Raw genomic sequence first — 17,150 nt, forward strand, 5'->3', positions numbered from 1 at the left:
CAGAGGTCTGAACACTGTTATTCAGGAACTGTCTGTCTGTGGAGAATTGGCTCCCCTAGCAACAGGTATGACGTGCGGATGTTCAGTTGATCTGTGTATAATGCTGTGTGTTGAGGCAGTGGCTGAGAGGATGAAGTACTGCTTTTGAAAGCTGAACCCAATACGTGGATTCTTTGGTGCAGCTGTGCCCAGTGATGAAGTTCGTTTGGAATTAGACTCTGACTGGGAGAGACCTCTGTATGCGTCCGATCATCTTACATTACAGTGGGCACTTAGCTCATCTGTACCAACACACACCTGTAGCTCCGGAGTACTGCACCAGCACACGCTCTGTGTGTGTGTGTGTGTGTGTGAGCATGTGTGTGTGTGTGTGTGTGTGTGTGTGCTTGTGTTTGCATGTGTGTTTTCCACCCCCGTCCCTCCTCAGTGTTCAGAGTGCTTTAAAGACCGTGCGGCCAGCCTGTTGAAAACGTGCCATCAGCCCTGCCTAGACTCCTCCTCTGGTCCCAAGGCTGCGGCGCGGTCTCGTTTGGTCCGGCTCCATGGTTTTTAAAGCTATTTATGATGGCGGCCGTTGCATTTTATCATCCGCGGGAAGGGCCCACTGCACACGTTAAGTGAGATAGATTGTGCGTCTCCACTGTAACAGAGAGGCCGGGACCGTGAGTGTTGGGACTTGAAAGACATTCAGCCTTTGGCTGCTTGCTCTCCCAGTTCAAACAGCCATTTGCTGTGTTGTGTTAGGGTTGAGCTATTGTCGCGCTAATGGCGTGATAGTGTTGTGGTACGGCTGCTTCGTTAAGTTGCCTTACTACTGTGTTAGGGACGTGCAACTGGTGTGTTAGGGTTGCGTAACGTTTGAGTTTTGTGTGCATTAGCATTATGTTAGCATTCCTTTAGTGTTATGTTAGGGTTGAGTGGGGGTAGTGTTAGCGTTGTGTGAGGAATGTGTTGTGTCAGTATTGCATCACAGTGTGCGTAGTATTGTTTAATTGTTACATTGGGGTTGTATTAGGGTTGCATTAGCGTTGCCATATAGGGTTTGCTAGTGTTGCTGATACATGAGTGCTGTGTTAGGATTATGTTTGTGTTGTGTCCGCATTGCAGTAGGGTTAGTTTATCGATGCGTTAGGGTTGAGTTATGGTTGTGTCAGCATTCTGTTTGGTTGTATTATGGTTGTGTCAGCATTTTGTTTGGTTGTGTTATGGTTGTGTCAGCGTTCCCTTTGGTTGTGTTACGGTTGTGTCAGCATTCTCTTTTGTTGAGTTACGGTTGTGTCGGTATTCTGTTAGGTCTGGTTATGCTATGGTTGTGTCAGCGCTGTCGTTCTCTCTTCTCAGATGCTGTGACTGCAAGGCCTCTCTGTCACACTGGTACTATGAGAAGGAGGGGCAGCTCTTCTGTAAGAAAGACTATTGGGCGCGCTTCGGAGATCTCTGCCATGGCTGCTCGGAGCCGATCAGCACGGGCCTCATCATGGTAAGCGCTCAATGCCGAAAACATCACCACAACAGCATGTGTACAAATCTCACCATATACCACTTCCAGACACACCATATACCAGTACCAAACACACCACACATACCACTACCAAATACACCACATATATCACTACCAAACTCACCACATTCCTCTACCAAACACACCACATACCACTGCCAGACTCACCACATTCCTCTACCAAACACACCACATACCACTGCCAGACTCACCACATTCCACTACCAAATTCACGCATTCCACTACCAAACTCACCACATTCCACTACCAAAAACACCACATTCCACTACCAAACTCACCACATTCCACTACCAAACTCACCACATACCACTACCAAACTCACCACATTCCACTACCAAACACACCACATACCACTCCGAAAAAAACACAGAATACTACCAAATACACTAAATATCACTTTGAAGTTCACCAGCACACCAGAATAAGCACATAAGGTGTGTCCTCCCAGCTGTACAGTAAGGCTCTGTGCTGAGAGAGCACAGTCCCCATGTTAGCACAGTGAAGGACCCAGACAGCACGGGCATGTGGCCCTGTCAGATTCAGACACAATGGGAGCTCTGTATGCTTTTCTGATGTGGAAAGTGGGGAAACTGCAAGGAAGTGTGGGGGCCATATCTACACACCACACACACACACACACACACACACACACAACCACACACACGCACACATGCTTTAACGTGCGTGGGCTATCAGGGTCAACAGCCAGCCATCACATACCCAGGGTATGTACCCTGCATATACCTGATATCTCAGTTCAGTAGTAAAGATGACATAAGAAATAAGTGGTCATGTGACTTCAAGGATCTCTTCCTTGTGGGTTCTCAGAGCGGGGTCTCAGGGGTGTGCAGACCTGCCAACCTGCACGCATTTTGTGTACCAACCACGCAATTCTTGGTCAAAATACGCAGGTACAAAATGCCAGCTGAAACTACGAAAAATATATATATATATATATTATTGGAATTGAATTACGGAAAACAATAAATTAATACAAAACAATACCCTACATTTATTCTATATTTAAACTACATCCCTCGGATTGAACCAGATGCTACGACCTTGTGCTTGTGGTTCTGTAAACCCTCCCCGACCCACTCAACATCCACTGATACGCAGCGGTACTTTATTATCCACCGAGGCGTAACGCTGCATTGCTGAGGTAAAATGGGAAGTGGGGAGTAATAATCAAGCACAAAAATGTGACGGTAATGTTAACATTTAAAACGTTAAAACATGTTCGGGAACTTTACGAGATGATGCATTTCAAGGGGTATATCCTAATGAGATACATTTGTGTATATAGTTAGCCGTAGTAGTAGCTCGCATACGATTTAGCCTCGTTACGAGACGTGTGAATAACTGATGGAGTAATTTAGCTGCAGTGACTCAAACGCTACGGAGACTCACTGTTCAAACTTTGAATCGCGCACGCTCTGTTGGAGCAAAGTGACCATTGCAAAGGTGTTTGACTACAGACTGCTAGCGTAGCAAATAATTACTATTATTGCAGCCAGTCACCCGACCAGCCTTGCGGTTAGAAAATAATCATGACGTCAAATGACGAGGATACTAACAAGGAGAGCCTTCCATAATATGGCATAAGAGAGAGACCTACTAAAAAGAAGCAGGTCCATGCCCCCCAGAAGTTCCTCGCAAAATATCAGGAGCAATGGCCGTGCCTCCGCCCCTCAAAACTTCCGCACCATGCATTTTTCACCTTGTGCAATTATGATTTTGACATTAGCTACCAAGGAGCTTCAGGTAGTAATTTAGCTAAACCTCTAGTTACAAAGGCCTTCATTCCTAGATAATTTTTCAATTGGATACTTTTTTTTTTTCATTAGGCCTATATGATGTGTGCCTATATAAGCTGATTCAATTATTTATTAAAATAAAAATGGAAATCATGAACAGAAACTTTATTCATAATTGACACTGTTTTACATCGCAACATAAGTTTTTTTTTACATTACAATGTAAGTTTCTGTAAATACTTAAAAATGAAAACATGTTACAATATACAAAATAAATTATTTCCATTTTTATTAAATAATTAAATGCGATTCACTTATGGTTATCTGTTTGTATAAGCACGCATATCATATAATGAAATATTAATCATGAAAATAATTGTTTTAAGCAGGTGTACTCATAATATATATGAGTACACCTGGTTACACTAGAGCTACACACTGTACCCTTTATGGTTACTCATAATGTACTCATATATCATAATATAGCCCAGTGCAGTGCAAGTGATATTTTAGAATCAGGTCAAATTATACAATTTTGCCTGAGCACTTCAACAGTCAAAATTAGAGTTATGAAGAAAGGCTTGTGTGTGTGCAAAGTGAAGTGGTACGTGCGAAAGCATGTGAACTAAGCGTCACACTGACTATTGTGGTACTCAAAATTATTTTCCTAAGGTTGGCAGGTCTGGGTGTGTGTGAGTCCTTTATTTGAGCCTCGTTCTGAGATTTCTCTGGTTCATTCTGCGGAGCTTCCGTGTGGGTTAGGGTCTCATACTGAATGGAGCTGTGCTTATGTGTGCACTCATTACATTATTACATTACAGGCATTTAGCAGACGCTCTTATCCAGAGCGACTTACACAATTTTTTACATAGCATTTTACACTGTATCCATTTATACAGCTGGATATATACTGAAGCAATTTCGGTTAAGTACCTTGCTCAAGGGCACAACGGCAGTGTCCTTACCCGGGGATGGAACCTGCGACCTTTCGGTTACAAGCCCAGTTCCTTACCCACTGTGCTACACTCCGTCCTCGTATGTCCTCTCATCTTAACGAGAGCGCGGTCAGTAACAAAACCACGGACGGTTCCGGAAGCCAAAAAAAAAGAAAAGGCTGGAGAATTAAGTGCTCCCTTTTCTCCATGGCAACGGGTTCCTGTACCGGGACGCGGTCCAGCCGAAGTTAATAAACGCTGCTTTCGGGAGTGATTTATGTACTGGGGTGGGCCTGCGGGACGCTGACGCAGCGGTACTGCCAGTGCCTGTCCGGAACTCTCGGCCCGCCTTACTCTCTCACCCCGTCCGCTCCGGGGGTTGCCACGTTCTGCACGAACTCCCCTGCTCCCGCTGTCTGACCCGGCGACCGCGTTGAGCTGAACGAGCGCAGCATTTAGCGTGTATAAACAGGCCAAACCCGGCTTGTGCTTGTGTTTATCTGACTGGGCGGACATGTTCCGACATCGCCGCAAATCCCCAGGATTTCCCTGGGTTTCCCGGTCTCGCCGTACTTTCTCAGAGAGAGAAGCCCCGGTCGGTGATGGGTGTTTTGAAATGAAGAACTGCGCTGTGGAATTCCCCTATCTGGGCTCTAGTTGGCAAACTGTATGCCGTCCCTGGAGCACATGACCATCACAGCGCATCGAAATAAGCCGCTTTAGTTCCAGTCAACGTGCAATGAAATGAGAATTGAAACCGTGCGAGCTGAGTCCTGAAGGCCGTTGCGGTTTCAAAGCCCCCGACTGTAACTGTTTGCTGCGCTCGGGGCACGGAGGGGAATTTCGGGCACCGTCGGGTGGGCGGAGTAGGAAGCGATGAGGTCACGGAGAACGAGCTGTGACTGCTTGGGGGATATGGGCTTATGAGGTCAGAGGAGGCATGGCCAGACCTGTGCAGGCTGGTGGGGGGGTGGGGGGTGGTGGGGGGGGGGGGGTTATGAGGTAAGAGGAGGCGTGGCCAGACCTGTGCAGGCCGGTGAGGAGGCTTTGGCTTTGACAGCTCGGTGTGTGCTGGGCAGAGTGTTGTAGTGATGCTGAGAGACCTAGTTCTGTGGAGCTTCTACTGCTTCAGACTTTGGAGAAAAAATAAGGTGAGATTGTGTGTGTGTGTGTATCCTGTGTGTGTGTGTGTGTGTGTGTATTCTGTATGTATGTATGTGTCTGTGTGTGTTCTATGTGTGTGTGTTCTGTGTGTTTGTGTGTGTTCTATGTGTGTGTATTCTGTGTGTTTGTGTGTATTGTGTGTGTGTGTGTGAGTGTGAGCATGTGCGTGTGTGTTTATGTGTTTAAACTTTTAACACATTTCAGTCGAATACATCACTGAGCTTTTAAAACACCCATTCAGTCAGTTTTTACTGAAGTTGCGGCAAACAGCAAAACTTGGTGTGCGTTAGAGATTGATATGAAACTGAAGACATATTATGACTTTTGTAAACTAGTGGAATAACATTTTAACTGTTAACATTTGGCTGTTGTTTAAGACAATAAGAAATGTTAAACAGCACGTGGCTGTTTCATTGTATGACTGGTTGGACTGGAATAGGGGGGGGGATTTTGGGGCATGAATTCACTCACCCGTGAGTTTCTGTCTTTGAGTGTGTGTGTGTGTACGTGTACGTGTGTGTGTGTGTGTTTGTACATGTCTGTGTGTGTGTGTGTGTGTGTGCGAGAGAGTGTGTGTAGCGGGGGGGAGGGTGTTGTGAGTGTGTGCATGAGTGTGTGTGTGTGTGTGTGTGTAGCGGGGGAGGAGGGTAGTGTGTGTGTGTGTGTGTGTGTGTGTGAGTGTGTGTAGCGGGGGGGGAGGGTGGTGTGAGTGTGTGTGTGTGTGTGTGTGTGTGTGTGCGCGCGTGGTGGGGGGTGTGAGTGTACTGTGTGACTCGTTCCGTCTGTGTGCCTGATTGTGTCTGTGGTGTTCCATGTGTCACAGCCCCTGTCACACACCACTCTAAATACACGGCTTAGGTGAGCTGTGGTTGAGACCCGGTCCACCCACGAGGGATGTGGTCACTGTGGAGGCCTTGTGCTACATTTTGGGTGGGTGGGGGGTGGGGGGTGGGGGGGGTTATGCTCTTCATGTGATGTACAGGACGCTGATGCAGTCTGGTGATACAAGCCTTGCTCTGTGTAAGGGAAAAAAAAAACATTTGAACTCTCAGCTGGTAATGTCTTTTCTGGGCTCTTTATGAATATGCAAGCAGGGGTCATTTGAGCAGATGTAATTTGGCTCAGTAATGTAATGTAAACAAATATTAGTGTAAGGCCAAAGTCAGGGGTTATATGTCCAATGTTCTGTGGGTTCCTGTAGCTTCAAAAGCTCTGATCTTCTCACCATTTCACTTAACAGGAAGCTGGAATGTTTCATCACTTCCTGGCCTGTGGCTCATGGAGATTTACATTGAGACAAAATCCAATCGCTCTTAGGGGCCAGAATTTCCCTTAACGCCCACACAGTTCCATATGTAAATCATGTTGTGATAACGATTGCTGCATTTTGATTACAGAAAATATTTTTAAATGTGATAGGTATAACAAAGATGCAATTTTGAATGATAAATTATATTTTCAGTATTTAGTGCACTTATTTGTAGAACATGTACTAGTATTGGTTTAGATGTTTTGCCTGTACTGGCGGTAAATTTGAAAGTGTTGAACTTTGTCTGGCAGGTTGCAGGCGAACAGAAGTATCACCCAGAGTGCTTCACCTGCCTGACCTGCGGAACCTTCATCGGCGATGGAGACACCTACGCTCTGGTGGAGAGGTCCAAGCTCTACTGGTGAGAGACGCAGCCACAAACACACACATGCACAGACACACACCCACACACACGCACACATACACACTCACACACACACACACACACATACTCACAAACACACACGCGTACACACACACTCACACATGCACACAGACACACATACGCACACACACAGACAAGCACATATACACAAACATACACACACACACACAGACATACACACGCACACATACACACACACACAGGCACACACGCACGCATACACACACACACTCATGCACACACACATACACACAAACACACACACAGACACACATGCACACACAGACACACACATGCACACACACACATAAGCACACACACTTACAGATGTGCACAGACACACTCATGAGCACACGCACACACACATGCGTGCTCATGCATTAACTGATTAATATTATCCCTCTCCCCTCCCCTGTCTGTTCTGGTCCTGCTGTAATTCCTCCCGTCCTGCAGTGGGCACTGTTACTACCAGACCATCGTGACCCCAGTGACCCTGCCGGACTCCCCGTGCTCCAGGATTCCGCACACGGTGACGCTGGTGTCAATCCCAGCCTCCAGCGAGGGGAGGCGGGGCTTGTCTGTGTCCATCGACAAGGACCATGCCCCCAATGGCCTTCTCCCTGAACACGGCCACACTGTACGCGTGTCTGAGTGAGTTGCTGCATACTCCTCTGTGCTACAAACTATAGCACTACACATTCTGTTGTATTACACAAGGTGCAGTGCACTGGATAGTGTGCTACACACTCTACTGCCCTACACACTGTATCCTCTATGGTTACACACGGCTACACACTGTAGCCTCTATGGCTACACTAGAGCTAGACACTGTACCCTCTATGGTTACACTAGAGCTACACACTGTACCCTCTATGGCTACACTACAGCTACACACTGTACCCTCTATGGTTACACACGGCTACACACCGTAGCCTCTATGGCTACACTAGAGCTAGACACTGTACCCTCTATGGCTACACTACAGCTACACACTGTACCCTCTATGGCTACACTAGAGCTACACACTGTACCCTCTATGGTTACACTAGAGCTACACACTGTACCCTCTATGGCTACACTAGAGCTACACACTGTACCCTCTATGGTTACACTAGAGCTACACACTGTACCCTCTATGGTTACACTAGAGCTCCACACTGTACCCTCTATGGTTACACTAGAGCTACACACTGTACCCTCTATGGTTACACTAGAGCTCCACACTATACCCTCTATGGTTACACTAGACCTACACACTGTACCCTCTATGGCTACACTACAGCTACAGACTGTACCCTCTGTGGTTACACTAGAGCTACACACTGTACCCTTTATGGTTACATACGGCTAAACACTGTATCCTCTATGGTTACACTAAACCTACACACTGTACCCTCTATGGTTACACTAGACCTACACACTGTAGCCTCTATGGATACACTAGAGCTACACACACTGTTCTGCTCTCTATGTCTGCGCATACCGTATCTCATTCTCGGTGTGTTTCAGGGTGGATGCTGACTGTATCAGTCCGGACGTGAGGAACTCCATTCACATAGGGGACCGTATCCTGGAGATCAACGGGACCCCAATCCGGAATGTTCCACTCGATGAGGTAATGGCGGCCACACCCGTCTCACACAGCCTGTCCCTGAAAGCGCCTACCTGTCCTTCCAGTGCTGACATCCCTCTGTGTGCCTGTGTGTGTGTGTGTGTGTGTGCGTGTGTGTGTCTGTGTGTGTGTGTGTGTGTGTCTGTGTGTGTGTGCGTGTGTGCGTGTGTGTGCAGATTGATCTCCTGATTCAGAGTACCAGCCGGCTACTGCAGTTGACAATCGAGCATGACCCCCACGACCCTGCTGTTTCGGGGGACCAGGTGGATGGACCCAGTCCCCCTCAACCAATCATACGCTCCCCCCACCCCGACATCACCTGCCTCCGCTCTCGAGCCATCACGTAAGAGCTGTGTGATTATTAGGCATATTATTAGGAAGCAAACTGAGATATTGTCTGTATTATAGCTGTATAATAGCTGTATAGAGTAGCTGTAGTATTGATAGCTCTCTGTTTCCTCCTGCTGGTGCAGCTGTAGTATTGATAGCTCTCAGTCTCCCCCTGCTGGTTTAGCTGAAGTATTGATAGCTCTCTGTCTCCCCCTGCAGGCGGAGCTGTAGTATTGATAAGTCTCCAGGGTCCAGTGCCGCCGCTTCCCCGCTGTCCCAGAGGAAGGACATCGGGCGCTCGGAGTCGCTGCGCGTCGTGTCGAGCGACAGGACGCACAGAATCTTCCGTCCCTCTGACCTCATCCACGGCGAAGTGCTGGGAAAAGGCTGCTTCGGACAGGCCATAAAGGTGCAGCTCATTTACCCCACAGCGCAGCCTCTGTTACCCAACAGTCATCTCTCTTACCCAGCACTGCCATCTTTCTTACCCAGCACTGCCATCTCTCTTACCCAGCACTGCCATCTCTTTTACCCAGCACTGCCATCTCTATTACCCATCACTGCCATCTCTATTACCCAGCACTGCCAACTCTCTTACCCAGCACTGCCATCTCTTTTACCCAACAGTCATCTCTCTTACCCAGCACTGCCATCTCTCTTACCCAGCACTGCCGTCTCTCTTACCCAGCACTGCCATCTTTCTTACCCAGCACTGCCATCTCTCTTACCCAGCACTGCCATCTCTCCTACCCAGCACTGTCATCTCTCTTACCCAGCATTGCCATCTCTTTTACCCAGCACTGCCAACTCTTATCCAGCACTGCCAACTCTCTTACCCAGCACTGCCAACTCTTATCCAGCACTGCCATCTCTCTTACCCAGCACTGCCAACTCTTATCCAGCACTGCCAACTCTCTTACCCAGCACTGCCATCTCTATTACCCAGCATTGCCAACTCTCTTACCCAGCACTGCCAACTCTTATCCAGCACTGCCAACTCTCTTACCCAGCACTGCCAACTCTTATCCAGCACTGCCAACTCTCTTACCCAGCACTGCCATCTCTATTACCCAGCACTGACAACTCTCTTACCCAGCACTGCCATCTCTCATACCAAGCACTGTCATCTCTCTTACCCAGCACTGCCGTCTCTGCCATCTGTGTTACCCAACACATTAACTTCTTACCCAACACTGACCTAATTTACCCAGCGCGGTTGCCCTGTCTCACGCAGCACTGTTGCCCTTTCTTACTCAGAGCTGTTGCCCTCTTCTACCCAGCCTGGGCCCCCTCAGTGTTAGGGCTCAGGTCTCTCTTCCAGCACGGGGCTTTCCTCAAAGCTGGCGACGGGGAGCATTTCTGTCTCTCTTGCGTTTGTGTTGCTGTTTTGGGCCACCCCCTGCCATTCTTTCCTCTTGACCTGCTGGTCATTGTCTGGTGGGGGGGTCAGCAAGGGGACACTGAGCTGAATGAAACGTGCTGTTGTTGGAGCTGAAGTCATGGCTGTCATTTCCTTTATGGCCAGAAGATGGCAGCATTCACCAATTGTACAGAACAGTACTTTGAGGTTATAGGACATTGCATTAAAAAAGACAAGTTTAATGTTTATACAGATGTAAAATGTGTGTGGCTCTGAATGAGCTGGAAACTCACTTGGAGTGGGCACTAATGAGATCAGATGTTTTGTGAATATTAACGAGTGAAAGTGGACGTAATGTAAACATGAAGGCATGGTTTGGTCCGGTGGAGTTCTGGTTCTGTCAGCGGAACGGGGTTTTGTTGCTGCTGTCGGATGATCACATCACGCCTCTGTGTGGTCAGGTGACTCATCGGGAGACCGGCGAGGTGATGGTGATGAAGGAGCTGATCCGGTTCGACGAGGAGACCCAGAGACTGTTCCTGAAGGAGGCAAGTCTGACACAATCACAGTAATCCCTCTGATGTCTGACTAAGTTATCTCTTATAATCTCTGTATCCTGTGATATTTTATGCAGTATCTCTGTATCCAATCATCTTGTATCTCTAACCAGTCGTATCTCGTCTGGTGTTGCTCTAACCAATCGACTGTTCTCTGATGTCCCTCTAAACCATTCTTTTCTCTTGTAATATCTTTCTTTCTAATCTTCTGTCCTCTTAAATATCTTTATCCTGTCGCCGCACTTGTAGTCTGTTGTTATGTTTGGAACAGTGGTTGGGGTGAGTGGTTAAACCGTAGGTAAGGAGTGAGAGCTGATGGCCGTTGGAGTGTGTTACCGACAGGGACACTGCTCTCTCTCAGGCAAAGGTGGTACAGAGTAACACTCCCTTCCTCAGGCTTCTCAACAAACCTGTTTGGCTTCAACTGATTCATTAGGAAATGTCATTTCCTCATTCAGATTAATATGTGGCATTGCATCTTTGATGCAGGGATGAGTTTTTCACGTTACATTGGTCACGCCTGTGTGTGTGTGTGATTGTGTTGTGCGTGTGCGTGTGTGTGTGTGTGTTTGTGTGAGAGAGAGAGAGATTACATGTGTGTGTGTGGGTGCATGTGTGTGTGTGAGAGAGAGAGATTATGTGTGTGTGTGTGTGTGTGTGTGTGTGAGGGAGGTATGGCTTGTTAAAGAACCTGAAATGTCCTCTCTGTGCTCTGGAATGTTCTGTGCTGTGAAAGAATGCAAACACTGCAGCAGGAAGCACCTGTGCCACGCCCATCTGCCACGCCCCAGAGCTCCAGGATGGGGCAGCAGGGCAGGGCTCATTGTAATGCTAATTATGTTTCTTTATGGCTGTGATGACAGCTGTGTTAACTGGTGGTTAATGGCTAGCAGTAAATTTGACATTTTCTTGGATGTCTGATTAATTACACCCAATTAGATATGTGACAGTCTCTTGTATACATTTAATTTTGAACTGTAGATCATGTTTGCATATACTATATTTTGGTAGAAACGTTCTATATTTGAACAGTGAAAATTCAATAGTTTAAATGTTTGAAACTATGAAATGTATGCCTACCTCAGACCCAGTAGAGAAGATGTCTTTCCACAAATTTATCCTGAAAATCTTTTTTCATGCTCTGAAGGGGTTTTAAAGAAGTTAGGTGTTGAACCGTGGTGTGCAATCGTTTCTTTTGTTTAAAAAATTAGGATTGCGTCGGGTTGGATTTTTAAACCGTCCCTATAACACAATGAACATTTATCTAAGAAAAGCAACAATGAGAATTCCAAAGCATAAAGTAATCATCATAAAGCAGACAAACGTTCATAATATTGTCGTGTAAATCGGGTGTGGTGCACGCATTTCCAACACCACAGTGACTTGCAGAACGTAAGCCTTGTTAAGTTTACCAGCACTGCAGTAATCTGAATGGGGTGAACCTGTTACCTGCTGAATTGGCTTTAACCGGTTAACTTGCCTCCCCAGGTGAAGGTGATGCGTTGTCTGGATCACCCCAATGTCCTGAGGTTCATCGGGGTGCTCTACAAGGACAAGAGGCTCAACTTCATCACTGAGTACATCAGAGGAGGAACGCTCCGCGACATCATCAAAAACATGGTGTGTGTGTGTCTGTGTGTGTATGTGAGTGCGCGTGTGTGTCTGTGTGTGTGTGCGTGTGTGTCTGTGTCTGTGTATGTGTGTGCGAGTGTGTGTGTCTGTGTGTGTGTGTGTGTGCGTGTGTGTGAGTGTGTGTGTGTGTGTGTGTGTGCGTGCGTGCGTGCGTGCGTGCGTGCGTGTGTCTGTGTGTGTGTGCGTGCGTGTGTGTGTGTGTGGGTGGTGTGTCTGTGTGTGTGTGTTTGTTTGTGCTAGTCTTTGCACCTGTGTGTAATGTGTTTGTGTGAGTCTGTGCACGTATGTCTTTGTATGCGTCTGTTTAGAGAGAGCAAGAGAATAAATGCTATGAAGAAGCAGAATACCCTGCTAACTCATTTGGTTTTGGCATATTTTCAGTCAAAAGGATATTTGAACATTGCGTATTTCCCGGTGTAGATAGGAGGTGATATAACGCAGTACATAACACATAAAGTTACAACCCTTCCATTATCTACTTAACAAAAAAAAAATCAATAGGCATTTAATATCCTGAAACGGAAAAGTACTTGCCCCCCTGGCTTCAATTAATGCTAAAACCATCTTTTTATACCAGCGACTGTAGCTAAATATTTTCTATATGTGTTGAACAGGCTGTCACATTGCCTGGGGGAAGGTCAAGACCATCCTGTGCTGTTTCAGCTCTGTCAGTCTTTCACTTCTGTTAGACTCTCAGCTGCAGTATGTTGTGCTGCAGAATGCCCAAAACCATCACCTTTCCTGACACCCTGTTTCAATATGTCAGGGGGTACTTAAGCAGTGGGGTTCATCCATGCTAACTTTTCTATTGAGTTCAATGGGACAGTGAGCTAGGAGGCACCCCACTCTTGAATTACCCCATGACATATAATGTATTTGCATGTATGTGTTCTAGTGTTTTTGCTGACTGGGCTTGGTTCTGTTTTTTATGTTATTTTTTTTTAAACAGGACAGTATGTATCCATGGAAACAGAGAGTGAGTTTTGCCAAGGACATCGCCTCCGGGATGGTGAGTGAGGCGCCGCCGAGCTTACGCTGCCCCTTGTGGCCGAGCGCAGCCACCGCGCGGAGTCACGCCCCTCGCGGATTAGTGCCGCAGTGCCCACAGTGCGCTCCTGACAGGGCGGCGAGCTCTCGAACAGCAAGCGTACAGATCCGTACGGGGCCCAGATCATGGCCTTCGGTCAGAGAGGGGGAGGGAGAGAGAAAGGAGGGAAGGAAAGGAAGAAAGCGAAGCCGACGCCGCTCTGTCTAATCCTGTTCTCTTTTCCGTCTTTCAGGCGTACCTGCATTCCATGAACGTAATCCACCGTGATCTGAATTCACACAACTGTCTTGTGCGAGAGGCAAGTATCGGGGTGTGATAGAGACCTGCTTCATTCTCTGGGGTTTAGTCAGCGCACCTGTCTTTCCAGGTGACGGGTAGTTCGACTTTTGCGTTGACGGAGCTGCGCAATGGCAGACTGCGGCCACAGTCAGGCCTTTGTCACTGCGCAGGTTTGGGTCCTGCAGTGGAACTTTTACCCAAGATTCACAAATGACTGACCGTGCGGACCGAGAGGGGGAGGGGCTGACTGTTAGGTCAGAAGTGGGAGGGGATTACTGTGAGCACAGAAGTGGGGAGGGACTGACTGAGGGGTCAGAGGTTGCATGGGCTGACTGCGACGATGGAGATGGGAGCGACTGACCGTGAGGACAGAGGTGGGAGGAGCTAACTGTGAGACTAGAGGTCGGATAGGCTGACTGTGAGGTTGAAGGTGGGAGGGGCTGACTGTGAGGTCAGAGGTGGGAGGAGGGGCTGACTGTGAGGTCAGAGGTGGGAGGGGCTAACTGTGAGACTGGAGGTCGGATAGGCTGACTGTGAGGTCAGAGGTGGGAGGGGCTGACTGTGAGGTCAGAGGTGGGAGGACGGGCTGACTGTGAGGTCAGAGGTGGGAGGACGGGCTGACTGTGAGGTCAGAGGTGGGAGGGTCTGACTCTGTGTCTCTGTGCAGGATGACAGCGTGGTGGTGGCGGATTTTGGGCTGGCGCGCCTCATGGTGGAGGACAAGGCCCAGGAGACACCGTCCGGGGCAAAGCTTTCGCGGCCGAAGCGTCCGGACCGCAGGAAGAGGTACACGGTGGTGGGGAACCCCTACTGGATGGCCCCCGAAATGATCCACGGTGAGCAGCCAATGAGCTTGAAGACCTCAGACCTGGTGGGCGGAGAGCGGGAAGGAATTTAGGGGTGCGGGGTGGGAGGAGTCCAGGGCAGTGGAGTGGGTGGAGTTTAGGGGTGCGGGGTGGGAGGAGTCCAGGGCAGTGGAGTGGGTGGAGTTTAGGGGTGCGGGGTGGGAGGAGTCCAGGGCAGTGGAGTGGGTGGAGTTTAGGGGTGCGGGGTGGGAGGAGTCCAGGGCAGTGGAGTGGGTGGAGTTTAGGGGTGCGGGGTGGGAGGAGTCCAGGGCAGTGGAGTGGGTGGAGTTTAGGGGTGCGGGGTGGGAGGAGTCCAGGGCAGTGGAGTGGGTGGAGTTTAGGGGCGCGGGGTGGGAGGAGTCCAGGGCAGTGGAGTGGGTGGAGTTTAGGGGTGCGGGGTGGGAGGAGTCCAGGGCAGTGGAGTGGGTGGAGTTTAGGGGTGCGGGGTGGGAGGAGTCCAGGGCAGTGGAGTGGGTGGAGTTTAGGGGGGTGCGTCTCAAGATTTGCATCCCTATTGCATCATTTTCCGGGTGCCCTGAATCAGAGCGATTTATCCCTGCACCCCAGTTTAACACTGTCTCCAGGCACCTCACGTGCACACAGGTATTACTGAAGGCTATGATGACGCTCGTCTCTGTTTTCTCACCATTGAAAGTCCTGCTCCTCTTCCGTTGATGCTAGCACGTCCACGCACGTTCTGAGAATTCTTTAAAGAGCGCAAAGAAATGAAATACTATGGCAAAGGAGGTTTGGAGGCACCAGAAATTCCTGTTATTAACCATAATATCCTGTAGTTAATAAAAAGGGAGGATGTTGGGATTACAAGAGTTTACCATTGGGTTAGTCTATAGTAATAATTTGTGATGTGTGTTTCAGCTGTGATACCTGAACTGAGCCCTAATGGCGGTGCTCAGCTCACGTATGTTTTAGCTATGAGAGCTTTAGCTGAGCCCTAATGGCGGTGCTCAGCTCACGTATGTTTTAGCTATGACGGCTGTAGCTGAGCCGTAATGGCGGTGCTCAGCTCATGTATGTTTCAGTTATGAGAGTTTTAGCTGAGCCATAATGGCGGTGCTCTGTGTGAAGCTGGTTTTCTCTTCCCTGCCTTAGGGAGGAGCTACGATGAGAGAGTGGACATTTTCTCCTTCGGCATCATGCTGTGTGAGGTGAGTGCTTCGGAGCAGGGCCGGGGCGAGGCCAGGCGAGGGGGGAATAATCAGTGTTAAAGTTTAAAATAACTTTTTTTCCCATCCGAGATGTCATGGAATTTTATTTGATGGCAGACACAGGCACAGATGTGGGGCCCATTAGCTGTGTTTCCAGCGCGTTTGCTCGAATGAGGCTGTAAAAGTGAAATAACAGGGTGGATTGAGCAGTAGCTCATTACTGAGGGATATGCTGGGCAGCTGAGGAGTAAGCTGGCTGTATGTACACTGGTTGTGTGTAGACTAGCTGTATGTAGGCTTGTTGTGTGTTGGCTGGCTGTATGTTGGCTGTAGGCTGGTTGTATGTACACTGGTTGTGTGTATACTAGCTGTATGTAGGCTGGCTGTGTGTAGACTGCCTGTATGTTGGCTGGTTGTTTGTAGGCTGTATGTTGGCTGTAGGTTGGTTGTATGTAGACTGGCTGGCTGTGTGTTGGCTGTAGGTTGGTTGTATGTAGACTGGCTGGTTGTAAGTAGGATGGCTGTTTTTTTACTGTAGGCTGGTTGTATGTGCACTGGTTGTGTGTAGACTAGCTATATGTAGGCTCGTTGTGTGTTGGCTGGCTGTATGTAGGCTGGTTGTTTGTAGGCTGTAGGCTGGTTGTAAGTAGGCTGTAGGCTGGCTGTATATAGGCTGGTTGTAGGCTGTAGGCTGGCTGTATATAGGCTGGTTGTGTGTAGGCTGGTTGTGTGTAGGCTGGTTGTATGTAGGCTGGTTGTGTGTAGGCTGTCTGTACTGTATGTAGACTGGCTGTATGTAGGTTTGTTGTATGTTGGCTGTTGTATGTGGGCTGGCTGTCTGTAGGCTGGCTGTATGTTGGTTGTCTGTCTGTAGGTTGGTTGTATGTAGACCGGTTGTTTGTAGGCTATCTGTGACAGGAAGCTGCTTGCATGCCTGCTCACGCCACACTATTTCCCTGTCCTTCTCTTGCAGATTATTGGTCGAGTGAATGCGGACCCTGACTACCTTCCCCGCGCCATGGACTTTGGGCTGAACGTGAGGGGCTTCTTGGATCATTACTGCCCCCCGGACTGCCCCCCATCCTTCTTCCCCATAGCGGCCTTGTGTTGTGACCTGGATGCAGAGAAGCGGTGAGGCGCCCCCTAGTGGCAGCTTTCCAGCCAGACTCCGCATGGAATATTGTTATCGTTTATTCCCAGTGTCGGACTATACACATGTTAATATCTGTTTAATTTCACTCTGTTGCGT

The 17,150-nt window shown here is 48.5% G+C and overlaps 1 protein-coding gene across 4 annotated transcripts in view; it reads left to right on the plus strand.

The window, feature by feature from the left end:
- LOC118210176 (LIM domain kinase 1-like) overlaps positions 1-17,150 on the plus strand; it is a 33,321-nt gene that overhangs the window by 13,039 nt on the left and 3,132 nt on the right. For 3 of the 4 annotated variants that reach the window (XM_035386129.1, XM_035386131.1, XM_035386130.1), the window contains 13 exons: positions 1,342-1,480; positions 6,939-7,048; positions 7,526-7,723; positions 8,582-8,687; positions 8,861-9,027; positions 9,234-9,423; positions 10,836-10,922; positions 12,420-12,551; positions 13,513-13,572; positions 13,844-13,909; positions 14,558-14,726; positions 15,846-15,901; positions 16,875-17,032. In XM_035386129.1, the coding sequence (XP_035242020.1) occupies positions 1,342-1,480; positions 6,939-7,048; positions 7,526-7,723; positions 8,582-8,687; positions 8,861-9,027; positions 9,234-9,423; positions 10,836-10,922; positions 12,420-12,551; positions 13,513-13,572; positions 13,844-13,909; positions 14,558-14,726; positions 15,846-15,901; positions 16,875-17,032 (1,638 nt within the window). Of the gene's footprint in view, positions 1-1,341; positions 1,481-5,260; positions 5,366-6,938; positions 7,049-7,525; positions 7,724-8,581; positions 8,688-8,860; positions 9,028-9,233; positions 9,424-10,835; positions 10,923-12,419; positions 12,552-13,512; positions 13,573-13,843; positions 13,910-14,557; positions 14,727-15,845; positions 15,902-16,874; positions 17,033-17,150 lie in introns of those variants that run through there. The other variant, XM_035386132.1, reaches the window with a different exon arrangement.

Source organism: Anguilla anguilla, chromosome 12 (assembly GCF_013347855.1).
Source record: "Anguilla anguilla isolate fAngAng1 chromosome 12, fAngAng1.pri, whole genome shotgun sequence".
NCBI classification, from domain to species: Eukaryota; Metazoa; Chordata; class Actinopteri; order Anguilliformes; family Anguillidae; genus Anguilla; species Anguilla anguilla.